Source organism: Leopardus geoffroyi, chromosome B2 (assembly GCF_018350155.1).
Source record: "Leopardus geoffroyi isolate Oge1 chromosome B2, O.geoffroyi_Oge1_pat1.0, whole genome shotgun sequence".
Taxonomy (NCBI): domain Eukaryota; kingdom Metazoa; phylum Chordata; class Mammalia; order Carnivora; family Felidae; genus Leopardus; species Leopardus geoffroyi.
Window position 1 is genome coordinate 49,658,086 of NC_059332.1, and position 22,413 is coordinate 49,680,498.

The 22,413-nt window shown below is 38.3% G+C and overlaps 1 protein-coding gene and 1 pseudogene across 2 annotated transcripts in view; one reads left to right on the forward strand and one right to left on the reverse strand.

Moving 5' to 3' along the window:
- Positions 1–22,413, reverse strand: part of PKHD1 (PKHD1 ciliary IPT domain containing fibrocystin/polyductin) — a 494,443-nt gene that overhangs the window by 262,624 nt on the left and 209,406 nt on the right. For both annotated transcript variants that reach the window (XM_045498517.1, XM_045498518.1), the window contains exons 44-46: positions 10,934–11,046; positions 9,581–9,686; positions 5,057–5,191 (exon numbers count right to left, since the gene is read on the reverse strand). In XM_045498517.1, the coding sequence (XP_045354473.1) occupies positions 5,057–5,191; positions 9,581–9,686; positions 10,934–11,046 (354 nt within the window). The remainder of the gene's footprint in view (positions 1–5,056; positions 5,192–9,580; positions 9,687–10,933; positions 11,047–22,413) is intronic.
- On the forward strand, positions 15,669–15,768 carry LOC123610105 (annotated as a pseudogene).

The following is a 22,413-nucleotide window of genomic DNA, read 5'->3' on the forward strand; positions in this document are numbered from 1 at the left end:
AAAATCATAGAATGGTACATCAAAAAAATAGTTTTACTGTATATTAATTTACAAATTAAAATTAGAAAATCTAAAAAAAAAAACCTGCTTCTAGTATTCTCCGCAAAATCTCTTCAACAAACTCTGTCTCATCAAGTTGTTAGCGTTTCACTGTTCAACACTTGAAAATAATTGTATGCTGAGGATTACCAGACATTTGTCAAGGGTCTCCACCATGAAAGACAATGATACAAAGAAAGAAGAAAAGTAATCCAGTGGAGACAAAACCAGTATAGAAATCAGAAGAACATTTAAACACTATCAAAAAAAACACAGAGAAATAACTATATTATAGCCATGAAGAAGCCCAAAACGGGATTTTTCAGAAAAAAAAAAAAAAAAAAAAAGAACAAAAACAGGAGAGCAGAAATAATCAATTCAATAGAAAAAAATTGAGGAAATATCCTTGAAAACAGAATAAAAAGACAGTGGGCAAATCAGAGGGAAAATTAAGAAAAGTAGAAAAACAACCGAGGAGGTCCAATATCCAAATAAAAATTCTTTCAAAAAAGAAAACAAGAAAAATAAGAGGACAGAATTATCAAAGAAATGACTTAAGAAAGCTATTCAGATGGGAAAGATATGTTTTCTAAATGGAAAAGTCTCATCCGTTCCCTAATACAGTGGTTACAATGAAAAACCACACAAGGTACATTATCCTGAAACTACATAATACCAGGAACAAGATTCCAAAAACTTCCAAAGCAGAAAAACTAAAAGGTTACATATAACTGACCAAGAAGCAGAATATCTTAAACTACTCAACCTCAAAACTAGAAGCTGGAAGGCAATGGAGCTTTGCCTTCAAATTGTCAAGGTAAAATGAACTGCAAACTGCTATTCCATAACCAACAACCTAGGAATAAGAGGGTCTCCATTTGTAATTCAAAATATTTACTTCCATAGCCCCCACTTTGTTAAGAAATTTACTATTGGCTATGTTCTAATAAAATAAGAAATTAAATCACAAAGGAGGAAAATGTGGGAATCAGGAACAAGAGATCCAATATTAAGGAGACATACAGGAAAACTCCAAGATGATGGTCAGGAGAAATTTCAGGGTGCATATGTGACACTCTTCTCCCAAACTGCTGGTGCATGTATAAACACTTAGGATTGTTGTTTCGCATTATTTGCTAAAACTGAATGGATATCCCATGACTCAGCAATTTTACAATTTGGCATATATTCAACAGAAGTACATGCAAACGAACACCAAGAGACATACGGAAGAATGTTCATGAAATCATTACTGGTAATAGCGGAAAACTGGAAATAATCAAATGTCCATCAATAGCAACTGTTGTATAGGGGTGCCTGGGTGGCTTAGTCTCTTGAGCATCTGACTCTCAATTTCAGCTCACATCATGATCCCAGGGTAGTGGGTTCCAGCCTGGTGTTGGGCTCTGTGCTGAATGTGGAGGTTGCTTAAGACTCTCTCTTTCTCCCTCTCTCTCCCTGTGACCCTCCCCAGCCCTTGCTCTATAAACAAACAAACAAATAAATAAATAACTGTGGTATAGTCATGAAGTGCAATATAATATAACAATTGGAAGTACAAATTATTGAAACATATAAAAACATGAATGGATATCATAGACATAATGTTGTGCCAAAGAAATCAGGCACAAAAGAGTTCCTACTCTATGATTCCATTTATATAAAGATCAAAAACAGATTTCAAATTAACCTATGCCTATAGAAGTCTGAGTAATGGTTCCCCTTTGGCCAGGGAGCTGGGGAATGGGGTTGGGTGGGAGGAGCCATGAAGGGGCTTCAAAGCAACAGATAATGTTCTATTTCTTGATCTGGGTGGTATGTCCATCGCTTTTGCTTTATAAAAATCTATCGAGTTCTTTGCTTGTGATTGGTGCACTTTTCTCTATAAATGTTATGCTTCCATGACACATTTATTTTAAGAAGTGGAACAGATACTAAAGACAAGTAGCATACAAGAAGGGAAGGAAGAAAGACGCTGAAAGAGTTTAAGGTCATTTCATTGTTCAGGCAAAGTTTAAGGATGCTGTTGCAATTTAGACTTCATTAAGACAAACAGGCCTGTTGAAAATTTAAGGTCGATAACTAAAATAACCAAAACAAAATGAGTAACTTTCAAACAGGCAAACATAAAAAAGAGATACCCTTCAATGCAAGACAAATCAAGTTTGAAAAGTAGACAAAAAAAAAAAAAAAAAAAAGAAAACTGACTGCAAAGTGGGAGGACAAAGTAAAATGGTAGAAATAAGTGCAAATATATGGGAGACATCAGCATGTCTAGTAATTGAAACTACTAGAGAAAATGAGATTTCTCCCAGGGAGAGCAAGTGCATTGAGACGAGAAAGGGCCTTACAACAGAATGTAGAGAAACAGAACAATGAAAGGTCTACATTAAGGAAGACAAATCCGCAAGTGAAAATAGGAAATAACCCCAGAGAAACAGGAGGAAGAATGAAGCCACCCATCAGCATCTGCCTAAATAAGATACATGTTAAACTACTGTCATCTGCTCAAATTAATTACAATAACAATGAGAAGATAACCAAGCTACAGTTACTTCCCAAAGTCAGGTGACCATAATTTACATCCAAATCAGGCCACTTTTGAGAGTTAAAGGGGATGCTAATGAAATAGGATGTTAAGAAAACTGGCACAAATAAAAGACAGTCATACTGGGGAGCATAGTGATAGAAGACATCTCTTGTTCTTCTGTATTAAAGCCATCCTCCCTGCAAGCTATTCCACCCACCTCAATATAAAGGTAGTGTTGACCAGGAGGTTACCAACATACACACAAATATACTTACAAGACAATTTCTTTTAATAAAAAGTGTTTCCCAGGAAGTAGTGTTTGTTTTAGGCTAGGACTCACTGGTAATGGCGTGCCACCAATTAGGTGTGGGTGGAAGGTCTAAGAATAGATAGGCCACAAATCTAAATTCCTAAAGGAATGGCAGGCACAGAAGACAGAAGCTAAAATCAGAGTTCCCCAACCACAGACAGGTCAGTCCTCCTTGTTTCTCTCTTTTTTTTTTTTTTTCTTTTTAACAACTGACACAGTTTCATGTGGCAATAAAGAGATTCCCAAATAAATCTGAGAAATACTGCATTACATAAAGATGGATAGATATTTTCCTTTTTTTGTTTTTAACCCTATAACTTCACAGAGCCCTTTAAGTGTTAATATGGACTATAAATTTCAGGGGATGGGTGTATGGTAAGCAGAATATGATAATTATAATTAACCTAAGAATCTTGCTTTTCCCAGACCCCCTCTTGGAAATAGCCTTGCGTGAAAAATACTACAGGAAATACTGGAGTAGGCAATGCTCATTGCCAAAGCTATCTTCCACATGTGATTTGAAGAGTATTTGACCAAGGGTGAGAGGGTATGCTGGTGATCCTAGCTCCACAATACTGGGCATAGATCTTGGACTATCATTTGACCTCTCAAATTCTCCATCTGTTTACTTAAAATTCATAAGTTTTAACTAGATCAACTTCTAAGGGATAATTAGATCTAAAGTTCCAGGGTTTTATGCTGTGTGTGCCTAACCAGGATCTAGATCTCTTCTAGAACAAGATGTTTAATATCTATTCAGGGACTTTTCTCCTGTACTTTCTTTAAAAACTGAGAGACCCTAGGGTGAATTTCATTCCTGGTGAATCACACCCCAGGGACACAGTTATGTTTTATTATCTCGTGATAAACACCCTTTTGGCATAATTTGTATCTTAGTTTGTATCACTCTCCCCTAAATTATGATGTCTACTTAGTATCAATTAAGAGGCTGTGACATTAATTTACCAGGACAGTTAGTGACTCAGCCTGATGGACATTTGTTTTGGCATCTTCTTTAAGGTTATTTCCAAGGAATTTAAGGGCCTTTCATCTACTGGTATCATAGAATCTAAATCTGGGTTCCATCCCCTCTTGAAAATTCTGCAGTCAAAAAAGAAGATTTATCTCTCAAGGTAGTAATCCTTTCAGAGAAAAGGAAAAATGGGCAGGTATTTCCCTCCGGAAAACAATGGTTCAAAAAATATTTAATTAACTTTGAGAATTAAACATAAAAAAATGAAGCTTAAGAAAATTATTTTTTAATCTTAATATTTTTATCTATACCTATACAATAGCCTCCAAGAGCTATGCTTATTTAAATTTCAATAGGTCAAGGTATTCAGGACAAAGTAAAGAACTTGTTCTTTCCTTTGTTTCCAGAAGTACAGTAGGTCTCTTTCATCTATGATTGTTATGACAATGTGATATCAATATACATGTAGCTCTTTCTAGAACTCTTTTAAGAACTTAAGGGGGTCCATTACAGGTGTGAAGGCTACTAAGACCAATGGCAACCCTGGACTTCCCTTAAGGGGAATTTCTACTTCTAGTTCTGCGTCTGGGAAGTTTGTTTTGCCTCATCTACATTCTGGTACCCTGGTCATGCAGTGGCAGAGAAGTCATCTGTAGTCTGATATTTATCATGTAGGAACCCACGCTTAGGCAAGTATTAGGGAATCATCTAAGGTACTCTAGTATACTATGCAACATAAATTCATGTTACCTCTTTGGTGAGGAGGGGCACTCTAAAAACAATAAGGACCCTATGAACAAAATGTTTATATTGAAACATGGCAAACTACAATACAAAGAGAAAATGTGAAGTTTTGCTATTCTATAACCCTTGTGAAGTAAAGGTAAATTAATCTAAAATCATTAGGTTTATTACTGAATTGCAGTGAAAATAATGCTAAATTGCAACCATGTAAGAATTTGGCAAGCTACTCATGACTTTTAGGATTTATATGGACTCATAACGTTAAAACCTTGTGTACATTTGAATTTCATCAAAGATACCACCACTGTTACAAATAAAAAGTTCTTCTAACCTCTACCAATTAAACCCAAGATTCACTAAAGAATACTATTAAAATTACATACCCTGGGTCACTAGGGAACCGAGCACGAACAATTCTGTTTTGATAGACAGTCTAAAACAACTACACTAAGGCACTTACCTTGTGGGCAAAATGACCAAGTAATAAGCTGTCAGTAACTGAAGTATTTGCATCACTTTCCAAGATGTCAATTCCAAAATCTCTGCATGAATAAACTTGGAAGTTTTTCAGGTGAAGATTGCTACTTCTAAAAATCTATAAAATAACAGCATATGTTATGGCAAAGGTCTGAGGCTTGGTTTTTCTTGCAGACTTCCTATAGCTTCTTTAATTATTGATTAAGTATAAATAAGCATGCTATACCACATTTAAGCAGCTTTTGTCCATCAATATCCGTACAGACATCCCAAAGTTGCTGTCAGGTCAGTACTAACTAGTCCCTTTTGGTAACATCCCCTCTGTACTTTTCATTTCTCCTCGTAATAACTGTTACATTAAAAATGTCAGTGTGAATTCTTCACTTATCTAAAATAAACTTGCAATTGTCAAGTCACACAAAATTAATGGAGAAAAACAGAGCATCCAAGAACTCAAATACTTACTATTTTCTTCATGGTAGTATATGTTACTATTATTATAAAAAATATAATTATGAAATAAGTAATTCCAAATGACTACAGATTAAAAATGTGCTATGTGCATATATATTTATGACAACTTGGGTGAGTGGGCCCAAATAGGGATTGAATATTAACAAAATTAGTTTGTTAGAGTTGAAAGAATCCCACTAGTTTGGAGGACAGAGCTCTTGGTTTTGACCTACCACTGATATTAACTAACTATATGATCTCAGGCAAGACATTGAACTTTTCCTGGACTTCAATTCAACCATCTTCAAAATCAAGGTGGAGGTCTGGACTAGCAAATTACCTAACACAGCATTTATTTCTTTATTAAATAGGGTCATATTTACATTCATACCTTCACGTGGAAGTTTCCTATTAATTAAGGCCAAAGTAGCCTTGATTTATCATAGTATCATGCTTCTACTTGTCAATCGGTCTTTAAGCTTGAATTTTCATGAAACAAATAGCTTGCATATCCCATTATGTATGAGCCAACAGCTTTTACAAAATGATACATCTTTGAAGACACGAAGGTTTATTTAAACAAAATAAGCATAATCTAAACTGTTAACTTGGTAAGAATCGTGACCTATTTACAAGCATCAGCCCAAGATCTGGCAAATATACTCATATTTAAAAACAGCTAACACCTCACATTAGCTAGAGAACCTGGTGATTTTAAAAGAAAGCCAACACACAGTAGCAAAAATCATCTATTTGTTGTGTGAATACACCTTTCAGAAAGTGCTTTCATCTCTCTCTCTCTTCTAAAAGAATCATTTTGCATTTATGAGACATGGTGAGGAAAGGATCTTCTTCTCAACACTTATTAACATATATGTTCAAAGGTCACATTGAGTTGGAATCCAGCAATTCTTAGCTGTATGACATTAGTGTTCTCCCTTTCGCTCTCCCTCTCTCTCTTTTCCTCTCTCAAGAGTGAGAGGGAGAGAGTGAGAGAGAGAGAGAGATGGAGAGAGGGAGGGAGAGAGGGAGAGAGGGAGGGAGAGAGGGAGAGAGGGAGAGAGGGAGAGAGGAATCTCTAGTAATGGCACAGTTCCCCCCAAGGTTATTAAGATCATTAAATGAGAAAATATCAATATCAATGTCATCAAATATGAATCTATGTTTATACACAATTGAAATTTTACCCAATGGAATCTTCTGTTCAAGTATCTGTATACATGACACTTATGTCTAATGACCAGAATATAGTCAGATATACCTAATAATGAAAGTTTACGAAATGTGAACACAATGTATTTTTATTGGATGCAGAAGGTATTTATCAATGTTAAAATTTCCAGAGACATCACTGTTAACATTGATCTATCACTACCTACTCCTATTCACTAACAATGGTAAGAATAAGGGCTGCTACTATGTAAACACAAAGATCCAGGCATCCTTATGGGCACCTATTTAACTCTCAACACAAATTTATCCTTTAGGTATGATTACTCTTTCCACTTTATGAAGAAAAAATAATGGGATTTGCCTAACATCACATAGGTAGGACTTGGCTACTTTCACTGAACATAATGTCTCCATAAGTTCACTCATGTTGTAGCATATAACAGCACTTCATTTCATTTTTTCTGGCTCAATAATATTCCATTCTACTGATATACCACACTATATTTATCCATTTGTCCAATGTTGAATATTTGAGTTTTTTTCACCATTTGTCTATTATGAATAATGCTGCTGTAGGCATTTGGGTATAAGTCTCTCTGTGGATCTATGTTTTATTTCCCTTAAATACCTAGGAGTAGATAGATCATATCATACACATATCTTTATGTGCAACAATTTGAGGAACTGCCATACTGTTTTCTGAAGCATCTAGACCACTTTAAATTCTCATCGACAGTGTGTGAAGGTTCCAGTTTCTCCACATCTTCATCAACACTTGTTATCATTTTGATTCTAGCCATCCCAGTGGGTGTGAAGTGCTATCTCACTGTGGTTTTGACTTACATTTCTCTAATAACTAATTATGTTGAACATCTTTTTACATGCTTTGACCATATGTATATCTTCTTTGGAGAATTGTCCATTCAAATATTTTGCCTTTTAATTGGGTTGTCTTTTTACTGTTGAACTATAGGAGTTCTTAATATATTCCAGATACAATTCCCTTATCAGATATATCATTTGCAAATATCATCTCCCATTGTATAGGTTGTGCTTTCACTTTGTGATGAGGTCCTTTGAACCACTAAAATGTTTAATTTTGATAAAGTCCAACTTATCCATTTTTCTTTTGTTGCTTGTTTTGGAGTCATACCTAGGAATCTTTAACTAAATCCAAGATCATGAAGATTTACTCCTTTGTTTTTGTCTAAGATTTTTTTTTATACTTTCTGTTCTAACATTGTTTTTGATCCATTATTGAGTCAACTTTTGTAAATAGTATGAGGTAAGGATCCAACTTCATTCTTTTCAGTGTGGCTACCCAGTTGTTCCAGTGCCATTTATTGAGAAGACTATTGTTTCCCCCACTGAATGGTCTTGGCATCCTTGTCAAAAATCAACTGGGTGGATTTATTTCTGGACTCTCAATTCTATTCCATTTATCCATATTTCTCTTTGTGCCCATACCACACTGTCTTGATCACTATTACCTTACAGTAATTTTTTATATAAGGAAGTATAAATCTCTCTTATTTTTTTGCAGGATTGTTTTGGTGGGAATCACTTTTTAAATTCCCTATCATGTTAATTTTACTTTATTCTCCTCATAAAAGTAAAGTTACAAAAGCATTCACATTGTTTGAACTTTTTAATTAATTCAATTTGAGTGCACAAGAGTTTCATCTTTAAGAATCTGTTTTTTGTTTTTTTGTTTTTATGGGTTTAGCATTTCTGACTGCAGAATTTGAGAAAACTGACTTTCATGATCATCTTCTAATATTCTCATTTTATTAGGTTATTTCCTTTAAAATAAAGCTATTCAAGGGCATGGAGACATTGCATAACTCTCTTCAAGTCATGAATTGCTTCTCTGTGTAAGAGGCCACTCAATCAATGTTTCCACTGGATTTGTCACCCCTTTACTCATGATGTTTATGGGAACAAAGTACCGTATAAATTCAATAAGAACAAAACACTAAAGACAGTTGGGATTCTTCCTGTTAGCTACCCTAATTATACATTTTTGGGCTTTCCCCATCCACAGTTGTCTTCCTCTTGTTGGATATGTGAAATTAATGTCTAACTTTCTTAATGTAACTTAACTATATGTTTTTATTCTATTTCCTGAGTGCCCTGTAAACATACTGCTTCATCTATGTATTTTAGGCTCCAGATTGCTAAATGACAGAGATCAAGTGTATGTAATTTTCTTTGTGTAGCATAAAATAGTGACCCTGGCTAATTTTACAAGTTGCTGTTAAGAGTGAGCATCCAAAGCTTCCTTACCAGAAATCATTGAAGTAATGAAAAGTGAATGATTGAACACAAACTTTTTCCCTTTTGAAGAAAATAGAAGAAAATGTGGCTCATTGATAAAGGTAAGAATGACACTTTGAGCAGGAATTTTCATGTTCCATGGATGAACAGTATTTTTTTTAAGACTGAAGCATGCATTACTCAAGATATTAAGGTACCAAATGCACAACATTTGGGGTCTGAATTCTGCAGCTGGTGGTGCTGTGTGACCTTTGGGAAATCCTTTTACTTTCTGAGCCTTAATTTTTATCTCTAAATAGGCATGGGAGATAAGAAACAGATGACCTCTATGATCTCTCCTGCTTGTAAATCTCTATCACTACAATTCTATTGTTCTCTAGTAGAGCTGCTGAAAAGTCACTGTAGAGGAAATGACTTGACCCTGGTTTCCTGAGTAGGAATTCGTTCATTCAACAACTTTTCCACACATCTATGATGCTGTTTGTCCCATACAACTATGATAATATTGCAGTGGCTCCCATACTATCCCCATTTAAATAGAGATGCATAATAAATCACCATGAGAAAACAAATGACAATTTAATAAAAAACTAACACAGCTTACCTGGGCACCACCTGCACTTCCCCAAACTGTGAAGTTTTGGAACACGGTGAGGCCCTTGCCATTATCCCAAGGTGGCTGAAATTGAGGGTATACAAAGAGGCCACACCTCGAAAGCAAAACAAAGAGTGAAATCAGCCACTTTCCATGTTTCAAATGTCCCACTTTTTCACATTGGAAAATATAAAATGAAGGTAATGAGTAAGAACAGTAGAGATAAGGTCCTTGACCCCTTGTCCAGTCCAGCATTGCCCATCCCTCAGTCTTTCCTCTCTGTTACCCTCTATCACCTGCTCTTGAATCTCAGCAGATGAAGACTGCCACCATCCCAGTCTGTTCTCCCAGTCTCTCTCTAGGTTCACCCTTCCTAGGGGTGTGGATACCTGTGCCTTGCCCATCAGAACATTCTAGAAAGTGAACACCAGCACTGTTCTCCCTCAAACTTTTGTTCTTCTCCTTGAAAGGTCCTACTTTCACAGTATTCTGGGTACCTTCTTTGCTCACACTACAGGGCTTCTGACAGCTCCTTGGTAAAACGTCATAATCTTCATGATAAATTCATGACATATGTGCTCATCCTATCTTCAGCTGGCCCTTCAACATAACACAGCAATTGTTCTTAATCCTTATTCCACTCATCTATCACTATCCATCATAGCAGTATTCCTATACTATTATCATTGTAATTATTTATAGCTATCAATTTTTGAGTTCCTACTGTATTCCAGGTGTTCTCTTATGTACATTATATGAGTCATCTCTAAAGATCACTTCAAACTTTCAGTGTAGATCTGAAATTTTATAAATGAGGGACCTGACTCTTAAATAAACAACAACAACCAAGCCAGTTTTCTAGGAGTAAAGTCAAAATTTGAAGTAGGGCCTGACTTTGAAGTCTGAATTTTTCCCATGTTTCCAACATACTTCCCAGATCTTGCTCTTAGCAGAAGACCTTACTTCCATGTATCAAAGATATTGAACAAGTCCCCTTCCCTATTAATGGGTACATGTCACAGGCAAAGAGCCTCTTCCCAAAGGCTCCTCACCCAACTGGGCTCCTGAGACCAGTCACTCCTGCTTCCTGTTGCTCCTAATCACTTGGAACTTTAACTTCTCTACTAAATTCTCCTCTGGACACAAAAGATGCACTCTTTCCTGCTGCCCTCTCAAGTGACTTCCCTGTCACTTTCCTTCCCTTCAATACCAAACTTTTATGATCCCAAATGCATACAAAGGCACGTCCATCAAATCTTACATGCATGCCCCAGATTATACCCTCTCTGAGAGCATTGTACAAAAAAAATGTTCAATTATTACCCTTACATCAAAATTACAGATGAATTTCCCCAAGGTTACCTTGTACAAGAATGTGCAATATTCTGACTGAAGGAGAGAAGTGGAGATTGTGATGCCTGGCTGGTCACAAGATGAAAAAAGTAGCCCAAACCAGCAACATACACCCTGTTTCCCTACAGAAATTAAGGATAGTTAAATAATAGTTATTCCAAATACAATGAAGTTGCCAGAGAGAAAGACTCTTCTATGTGAATATTCTGCTTTTTTATTTACTTTCTGTTGAGGTATACTCATACTTCCATTTACTCTTCACACACCGCCATCTTTCCCCCAACCCTGCCTCACCTCAGGGATCAGAAATACTCTCATTTTTCTTCCCCCGCACAGCTCAGCTCGACTGTAATTTGCCGAACTTGATATGTGATATCTCATGTTAAAATGTTCTTGTAATCTTCCATACAGGGAATCTTACTTTGTCATCAATCCAAGCCCTCCTCTTTGGTGTACGCAACAGTATATAGGGGCAAAGGCGTACCTTAAAGCCAAGTCTACACAAAGCATCCTCTCCAATCCTTTGAACAAATCAAAGATTTGGCTATGGGATGAAGGCCAGTGGTTGTACTAAGTATGCCTTAGTTCTGAGACATGGTGTCTGAGCTCAAACACATCTTGAATCTCCTCAGTGTACTTTATATTCATTAGATTAATCACCTTAATATTTCTTTGTTTTAATTTTTTTTTATTATTATTATTTATTCTTGAGAGACAGAGCATGAGCGAGGGAGGGGCACAGTGAGAGAGGGACACAGAATCTGAAGCAGACTCCAGGCTCCGAGCTGTCAACACAGAGCACGACGTGGGGCTCAGACTCACAAGCTGTGAGATCATGACCTAAACCAAAGTCAGACGCTCAACCAACTGAGCCACCCAGGTGCCCCAACCTTAATATTTCTTTATACGATTTCCTATCTAAATAATTTGATGTATTTTATATGTTCATATAAAACTTAAATTCTCCATTAGACCATATGAGTTTTGGGCTATAATTCTGATCAAATTGAACACAATGGATTATCTTTCCAAAGTCGATAATGTACCTACAATTTAATCATCACTGTGTAATGTAATTTAAGAGGGAGTAGAAAACTAACTCCCTGAAGAGTTTATTATTGTACACAAAGGTCTTTTGGTTGGCCTCCTAATGTTCACAAAAATGGTTACTTTGTTTCCAACATTTTGTTTATTTTATTATAATTTTTTAGAGACAGAGTAAATACACATGCAAGCAAGGGAGAGGAGCAGAGGAAGAGAGAGGGACAGAAAGGGAGAGGGAGAGAGAGAGAGAGGGAGAGAGGAAGAGAGAGAGAGAGAGAAAGAGAGAGAGAGAGAGACGGAGAGAGAGAAAGTGTGTGTGTCTTCAGCAGGTCCCACGCTCAGCTCTGAGCCTCACACAGGGCTCGATCCCACAACCCCTTGGGATCATGACCTGAGCAGAAATCAAGAGTCAGAGGCTCAACTGACTAAGCCACCCAGGAGCCTTTATTTCCAACGTCTTAAAATCGGGAGACTTGATATAAAAATTCAGACTTTCAGTTTTTTAATAATACTGAGCCCAAATTCCTATGGGATAGCCAGGGACCAGCTGAAGCTAAGAAGTGCCCACCTTCTTGGATTATGGCTATTTTTTCATAGGCCACACCCTTTCTGCTTCACTTATATATGATTCTAGCCCAGCCCCTATGGATATCTGAATTTGCAACCTCTAATGTCAGGCAGTAAAGTAAATAGTATGTTGGCTATTCTTTGTTTCAGCAGGAGGGAAGAAAGGCCAACAGACCAAGTTGCTGGACTACTTGCTATGCAATTCTGTGCACGTTTTCTCTCTCAGCTGGAGAGGCTGGTCTGAGGCCAAGATGCTCATGTCCACCTACAGAACAGAACTCAAGAAACAGGCTCCTCAGCCAGCCTCAGGTCTACAGGGACAAAGGAAGCTACAGAGCCTTCCACACAGTTTATCCCTGATCACTTGGGGGCATGACATGGCCTAGCTGGTAAGACAGTGAGAAAGCTGGAGTGTCCCTTCCATGAGCAACTCATTTCCTGGGAGAATGTGCTACGGGACTAGGACAGCATCAGGTCATAGAAGAGAGAATGTAAAGCAAAAGGGATTGTGATGCTGTGGCACCCAACAAGGCATTAAATGTCTTTCTATAAAACAATACGTCAGTGCCACAGTTACCTATATATAGGGCTTGGTGGGACTGTCCTGTGAATGTCTTGTTAAAACAGTTTTTTAAACTTTAGTGTGCATGCAACATAGAGTTGTAACAACATTTAGCAAGCAAAAACACTGAAGCCCAGTGAGATTTAAATTTCAGATTGAAAACACTATTTTTTAATATGAGTATATCTCAAATATTGTATAGGATATACTTTACTAAAAATGTATTAGTTATATTTCAAAGATTTAAATTTATCCACGTATGCTGTGTTTTGTCTGGAAACCCTAACCTGGGGCATATAATACACAGATTTTTAGGCCCCACCTCTAGATATTCAGACCTAGCAGGTGCTGAAAGTTATGGTGAAGGGTTGGAGGACAGTATTCTGTACTTTTGAGCACCATAGGTGGTTCCAATATCGTTGATTTTTTGAGCCCATTTTGACAACTACTTCTCTGGAGGTGACTGAGATACTAACTCTATACTGTTTAGTCATCAAGGGCTCCAGGAGATGTTCAAAGACAGGAGAGACACTGGAAAGAATGAACTTCCTGGTGACTTTCCCATGAACTGCCTTAGCAGCCCACTGCACATGGAAGCCATGGTAGAAAACTGAAGGAGGATAGAGACCTAGACAATTAGGTTGGGAATCTGTTACCAGATCCCCACAAGAAGATGATCTAACTCAGTACAAGTTATATTTATTTTCAATTTTTCTTTTCCTTAGAAATAATTACCTTTTTCCTTAGAACCAAGTGTGATAATAATACTCATAGTAAAGATTTCTGAAGAAGATGCTATTGTCCAGGTAGCAGATTTTAGAGTCTCCTTTACTTTCACAATTCTGAATTATGTATTATTATTATTACAGTTTCACATACAAATCAAAGCCAAACTGAGATACCACCTCACACCAGTCACAGTGGCTAAAATGAACAAATCAAGAAACTATAGATGCTATCGAGGATGTGGAGAAACGGAAATCCTCTTGCACTGTTGGTGGGAATGCAAACTGGTGAAGCTACTCTGAAAAACAGTGTGGATGTTCCTCAAAAAACTGAAAATAGAACCACACTATGACCCAGCAATAGCACTACTAGGAATTAACCCAAGGGATACAGGAGTGCTAATGCACCGGGGCACAAGTACCCCAATGTTAATACCAGTGCTTTCAACAATACCCAAATTATGGAAAGAGTCTAAATGTCCATTCACTGATGAATGGATAAAGAATATTTATATATAAAATGGAATACTACTTGACAGTGAGAAAGAATGAAATTATGCCATTTACAGCAACGTGGGTGGAACTGGAGGGTATTACACTAAATGAAATTAGTCAGAGAAAGAGAGATATCATATGTTTTCACTCATATGTGGATATTGAGAAACTTAACAGAAGACCATGGGGAAAGGGAAGGTGGGAAAAAATGTTACAAACAGAGAGAGGGAGGCAAACCTTAAGAGATTCTTCAATACAGAAAACAAACTGAGGGTTAATGGGGGTGGTGGAGAAGAGGGGAAAATGGGTGCTAGGGATGGAGGAAGGAACTTGCTGGGATGAGCACTGGGTATTGTATGTAAGGCAATCTGATAATTATATTAAAATAATGAATTAATAAATTAAATAAAATGCTATAGGGTAAAAACCCTAAAAAAATTATTACAATTTCACAAAGAAATTGAATCTTGTAGATGTTGAGTAACTTCCTCAAAGTCACAGAGCTAATAACTCAGAGCCAACTCAATTCATGTCCAAACCTGGAAGTGTCAGAGACTGTAGGCTAAAGGAGAGAAATAAAGGCAAGACCCAGAATCAGGACGCCAAACAATGGGGCACAAGTGAAAAAATGTAAACAGTAGGGTGCAATGCAAAGTCATGTCACCAGGTCAAGGGCAGAACCTAAAGGAAGTCCATAGGCCTTCCCAATAGTGAATAAAATATACTGAGCAACATTGTTTGCAGAAGTCAATGTATCATGGACATTCTAGTGGGAGACATTATAGAGAAAAATTAAGTGTCCAAGTAAACCAGCTCCTTGAAAGATGCATCTGTGGTCATGAGAAAAGAGTAACTTAACCCTTCAGATACCAGGTAAAATCTGTTGGACAAGACTGGAGTATTATTTGATATTGCTACATAAATATAGATTTCCTAAAAATTGAACATCATTTTTCAGTTCAGACTTAACTAAGAGTTGTTCTGTTCACACCAAAATTCCAGACAGTATAAAATCCCTACCATTCCTAGCAAATGGAAAAACGGCATGCTCAACTCAGAGGGCACAGAGAATCACATGGGTGAGGATGTGAGCTAATTCCCAGTAGTCAACAGGAAAAGACATTTTGAAGAGTATGTTTAAGGAAGATAAGGGGTCTTAAACTCCAGCATTATGGGATTGAGCATTATCAAGACATCGACATAAAGTTAATGAGGACTGTCTACTGACATAGTTGTTTTGAACAACAGAAGAAAAAATTGAGATTTGGGGAGTATATTCCCATGATTCATCACTTATATACAACACCCAGTGCTCATCCCAACAAGTGCCCTCCTCAATACCCATAACTCAAGCTTTGCACAGTGGCAGTATTGTACCCAATGAGGTTTATCCGAGGCGTGATTATTGCTAATTGAAAACCCAGTGTCCATAACTCATTTTCCCAATCCCCCCCACCACCCACCCTCATCAACCCTCAGTTTGTACTCTGTCTCTTCTGGTTTGCCTCCCTCTCTGTTTTTAACTTATTTTTCCTTCCCTTCCCCTCTGATCTTCTGTTAAGTTTCTCAAATTCCACATGAGTGAAAACATATGATATCCGTCTTTTTCTGACTGACTTATTTCACTTAGCATAACACCCTCCAATTCCAACCACGTTGTGGCAAATGGCAAGATTTCATTCTTTTTAATTGCTGAATAGTATTCCTCTGTGTGTGTGTGTGTGTGTGTGTGTGTGTGTGTGTGTGTGTGTGTGTGTGTTTATCACATCTTCTTTATCCATTCATCCATAGATGGACACTTGGGCTCTTTCCATAATTTGGCAATTGTTGATAGCACTGCCATAAACATTGGCGTACATATGCCCCTATAAATCAGCACTCCTGTATCCTTTGCATAAATTCCTAGTAGTGCTATTGCTGTGCCACAGGGTGATTCTATTTTAATTTTTTGAGGAACCTCCACACTGTTTTCCAGAGTGGCTGCACAAGTTTACATTCCCAATAATGCAAGAGGGCTCCCCTTTCTCCATATCCTCACCAACATCTGTTGTTGCCTGAGTCGTTAATTCTAGCTACTCTGACAAGTGTGAAGTAATATCTCAGTGTGGTTTTGTGTCTTCCTGATGATAAGTGATGTTGAGCATGTTTTCATGTGTCTGTTAGCCATCTGGATGTCTTCTTTGGAAACGTGTCTATTCATGTCTTCTGCCCATTTCTTCACTGGATTGTTTATTTCTGGGTGTTGAATTTGGTAAGTTCTTCATAGATTTTTGACACTAACCCTTTATCTGATATGTCATTTGTAAATATCTTCCATACTGTATACTCTGTATGGTAGCTAACTTGACAATACATTATCAAAAAAACAAAAGAAAGAAAAGATTGAGATTGTCAGCAATGTCTATGGAACACTAACGCATGTCATGATGAATAATGATGTTAGGACAGGACACAAAAAAGTGTTAAAACTGAAGGAGGAAGTTCTGGCCTGCTCAGGAGCAGAGCTCTCTGTCACAGCCTTTCATACAGCTTAAGGAGTTTTACTCCATTGTAGGCACAGGAGGACCAACAGTAGAGACTCCAAGGACACTCTTTTACTTGTAGCTGTTCTCTACCCTTAGGTTGAGTAAACTCATTTCAGCCCATAGTTTCAGTCATTCTAGACTAATACTTTATTGACTTCATTTCCTAAATGAAAGAAGTTTAGGTATTATTAAAGGTAGCTCTCTGAACCTGAGTAGCCAACTGGCAGTCATTAAAAGCAGTACTCTCTACAGAAGGGGACTTTCAAGAGCCTTGTCCTCTCTAGGTGTGCTACATGTTCCACTAGGAAGCTACATACATACACACACACACACACACACACACACACAATCAAGTAAAGTCAACATGCAGGAAAACTCAAACAAGTTGTTTTAAAACCAGCAATCCTCAACTTCTGCCTCATGTGAGAAGAGGAACCAATGCCCCAGTGCCCTAATCCCTGGAGGACTTCTGCCTCCTGGGAAGCATAAGTGAGGACCAGAGTCCTCTGAAAGTTCCACTGACACTGGAAGCCTGACCAGTAGGCATCAGCAAGGACCTGATCGAGGAGCCAGCACATGCTGACACAACCACAATGCTGTTTCCTTAACTTCAGCTTGTTATTCACTGTGTGCCTGAAGGCTCTTTCATCTTGGGTATTTGTAATTAGCCAGCCGTTCCTCATTTTTAACTCAGTTACATACACACTGTTTTCTTTCTTTGTGGACTAGTGGCCTCTTTCCTCCTGTACTTCATTATTTAGGATTCTGAGCATTTCTCCAATTTCCTGAGGCCATTTACAATTCTAATCACATGTCTCATCTACCACACGGAACTTGGCACAAGTGACTTTTGGACATGATGGAATATGAAGTTGAATTACTATTTAAGATGGTAACATGACTTAAGGAAACCTGGGCCTTCCCTAAGACTCCAATCATCTTGGGGTGGCATACTCCAGGAATGCTGCTGTACAGAGCACAGCCTTTCACGACAAAGAATTATAGCACCTGAGGGGTTCCTGGGTGGCTCAGTCAGTTAAGCATCTGACTGTTGATTTCATAGGATCAAGCCCCGTATCAGGCTCTGCACTGACAACATGGAGCCTTCTTGGGATTCTCTATCTCTCTGTCCCTCCCCTGCTCACCCACTATCTCAAAATAAATACATGCATACATACATACATAAATATATAAACTTTACAAAAAAAAGAATTATAGCACCCAAAATACTAATACTACCATGACTGAGAAACCTGATCTAGACTAGCACTAGGTGTTGTTGAAATAACCCACTCTCCAGTAGCACATCTCCACATTTTGGTGGAAAGACCAACATTTATATCTTTTTAAACATGCAAATCTGGCATTAGGCATTTCCAAAAAGAACACTTACTAGCATCAAATCCAGCTATCTCAATTCTTTCCTCTTGCTAGCAAACAGGACAAGTGCTCATGATTCTCAACTTCAGAAAGAACAACTGTGGCTGGGTTGGCAAATACAAGCGCCCAATATATCTCTTCAGCCCTCACAGAAACACAAGGAAGTAACATGGTTACTGACTGTTACAATTACACGAACAGAACCTTTCTCAGGGAAGTACATGTGAACTTCCACCTTCCACACAGCCCACATTGCGGGCTATATCTCTAGCACACGTATGAGCCATGGGAAAGCCCATGAGTATATAAGCACTAAGAATTAGAGAATGGGAGCTTCTTAAACCCCCACTTTTTCTGCAAGTATATAAACAATGAGAAAGGTACATCTCACTTGGACGTACACCTCTATATCATTACCAATGAAATGCTCATTCATTACCAAGACTCTCCCAGGAGGGAAAAGATTCAAATATTTCAAGAATATATTCCAAGAATTACATCCATATTCATCACCTTTGCCAGACAGGTGCTCAGAGAGTACGTATTTTGAGCGAATGAATAGATTTGTAGAATCACCTGCCCTACTGTCATTAGCATTTATGGAACATCTGGGTGAACACATACATAAATATAAATGCTTTCCAAGTGCATTTTTAGTTGGGCAGAATATTGTAACTTTGGTCTTCTGTTAGCTGGTAAGGCTCACTTTTCTCATAAAAGAAGCACTTGAACAGTCAGATCACATTACTTCCCAGCCCTTTTTACTCTCCATTCCAATTGGGTATGCTACAAATGATTCATGAGGAAAAACCACATATTTATGCAGGCAGCCGGCGGCTTGTGGGGAAGGGTTTAAGGCAAGCAGGGAATTTTGTGTGGAAATCAATTCTTTGCGGAAGTCAATGTATTATGGACATTCAAGCAAGAGAAATTCCAGAGAGAAATTAACTGCCCAAGTAAGCCAGCTCCTTGAGGTGTGCATCTATAATCACTAGGAAAAAAAAGTGAGTTAACCCTTCAGGCAGCTCTTAAATATACATTAGCTATTGAGTGGGGAGAGCTAGAGAACTGAAATTGGCCTTTAAACACAGAATTCCTTACAAAATTGATTCACAAACCAGAACAAATTCCCCTCAAATTAAATGGATGTTTCCAAAGGGCTTGTCTCCAGGGTTTTTCCACGGACTATCCTAAACAGGAGTCTGGTCATGGGAAATTTCCAGTGCCTACATAAACATGGGATACTCTAGCGCTCTGAAGGTGAACAGTCCCTGGATCTTTGAGAGCAAAGACTTTCAGCCTGAGGTTGACATAGGTTATGTCTACTGAAAAGACAGAGTGATGGAGCCTCTGGACAGATAATGAAATCCCCATAAATGGAGTCACAGACTCAGATGCTAGACGGTCAAGGGAAGATATCCTGAAAATGGGATGCTCTAAATGCCACAGGTGAAGCGTGGAAGAACCACCACCAATCTGTTTTGAAAAGCATGGCAAAGACCTACATAAGGAGTATTCAGAGGAATACATACCACAAGTGCCTCAGATACTCAAACAGGAATAGCATGCTTGAATATCCTTTCACTAGCAAGAAGACACAAAGCTCAGGTTTTGCTTCACAGAGAAACTGTCCCGGGCTTGGCTCAGCTGCAGCCTGGGCAGGGAGGCAGGCAGGCCACTTGTCGGTATTAAAGCTAAAAAGAAATATCACACTTGAAATCCCCTCATCCTATGCAGGGTTGAAGACAAGTGAGCTGTTGGGTTGGCTGACTGGAAGCCAAGGTGAATTCTGTGCACTATGGCAGAGCATTTGGTCCTAGGTTCTGGGTCAGGGGAAACTGGAATCATGTGTAACCATAAATCAGTGCAGACATTTAAGGACCAACTGTTTCTTCCCTGCCTGCCCACCAGGCCAGAGACTTTGAGGTCAGTCTCCTATATATGAGAGGAAGGGTTTAGGCTATCACCATTGGTTGTCCAGCCACTAGGATTAAGTCACTTTCTTCAAGTCCAAATAAGGGCTTCAATACAGTTAATAGTTTGCCCCAATGTCAACTTCCTGGTTTTGATATTGCTATGTTGATGGTTGATATCGTGACAGTTATAGTATGGTATCTGAGGGATACCATACTGAGGGATATGGCAATGGTTATGGTTATGGTATCACTGGGGAAAGCTGGGGAAGGGTCCAGAGAAACTCTTGCTTATGTTTTTGCAACTTCTTCTAAGTCTAAAACTATTTCAGAATTAAAAGCTTAAGGAAACAAAAATGAAAAATCCAAATAAATCACACAAATACAATGACTTTTAAAAAAGTATTTTACCAGGGGCACCTGGGGAACTCAGTGGGTTAAGCATCTGACTTTTGATTTTGGCTCAGGTCATGACCTCACTCCTCATGAGCTCGGACCCTGCATCAGGCTGTCAGTGCAGAGCCTGCTTGGGATTCTCTCTCTCTCCTCTCTCTGCCCCTCCCCCACTTGCACGTGCATGCTCTCTTTCTCTCTCTCCCAAAATAAATAAATAAACGTTTAAAAAATGTATATTTTTGCCAAACCACAATAACACTTAAAAACAAAGCAGGAGAAAAGGAAACAAAAACTAAGCACACACAAAACTTGACTACGCTCCCTTTAGGGGTAGTCTGGCTCTAAACTACTCACATAATAAGACACAGAAGCCACCACCTATGTAACAGTTCCTCAGAGTACAGGAATGTCTCTGTCCTGAATACCAGAACAACACTACAAGGCAGCAGGTTTTTCTACAACATCTCTACCTATTCCACGTATTACACACTTACACACACACACACACACACACACACACACACACACACACACACACACATCATTATTGTAGCTTCCTTACCATCCCTTTGGAATTAAGGTCTGTTTCTAAAATATTTTCAAAATTGTCTGTGCACCATCCATATAGGATACACTTAATAAACATGAACTTAAAGCTTGCTCAGTGAGTGAAATAGCTTTCATTGGCCCAAAGGGTCAAGAGGAGTTCATAATTTTTAGGTTTTGCCACATGCACCCAGTTGTCACCTATGTCTTTAGAGGTGATATATTCTAGACAACAGAATACAAAACAGACAGCACACAGCTAAAAAAAACTGCAGGGTACTGTGTGAGATTTAACACTGAGAGCTAAGTCCCACAGTATTTAAATGCTGCCCCAGATTAAACATGCTATTTTTCAGTCATCAAAATGATTGTGGTATCTTGGAATCTATTCTTTACTTTTCTCTTTCCTCCCTCCATGCTTTAAGTATGGAGTTACACTTACATTCTTTCATTATATCCAATTAACTTTTACTGAACAACTAGTATATTTCAGACACTGTGCTAGGGTCTAAAAGCTGATAAGCTAATGAAAAGAGAACTACAGACTTTTAAGGTCATCAAAGATGAAAATGTCAGGAATACACTAAGGAATAGTTTAATGAGCCTGTGTTACCAGCTTAAACTAAAACCTCATCCTCCAAACATATACGTTGCATTCGTTTTCACTTTTGTACAGTAGATATAAAAGGAGGTAAGTAAATGAACATGTATGTTCATAAATAGCATGTAATGGGAAACAAACAGCTTGCTTTGGACTCCATTTTTTCATTGCTGACTTGGTACCGTTCACAGGTCTGCAAAAGCTCAGGTGACGTATCAGCTTTTTAGATGGCCCTCTGGTCCTCTGCACACAGAACCAACACAATTATTCCAGCAGACAAATGGCCAGGACACTTGCCCGTGGTACACTGTGCCACTCAGTGGAGCAAAGGCAGATGAACAGCACCCCTGGCATTTGATGCAGGACTTAGATACGCTCCAGCCTCATGCAGCAAGATGAATGGGACAACTTTGCTCTGGGTATTTCAATGCAGTCAAGTTATGCAGTCTGAGAAGTGTACAAAAACACAGCTCTTTGGGCCCCAAAGCTGCCAGCGTAACTGCACAACAAGCCCCATGATCGCCAACAAGTTAAATGCTGCTCTTGTTGTTCTGGGTCTAAAGTTTGGTTTCCTTCAATCAAAGCAGTTCTGCCTCCTTTCCTTACTGGCATATTAGCTGTCCCTATTAGGCACCTAAAGTGGTGTATAAGTGCTGTGCTTGGAATAAATGTAATTAAGAGTCTGGAAGAAGGTTGAGGAGATAACCATGACTTTTATTAGGGGGTATTCAGCTA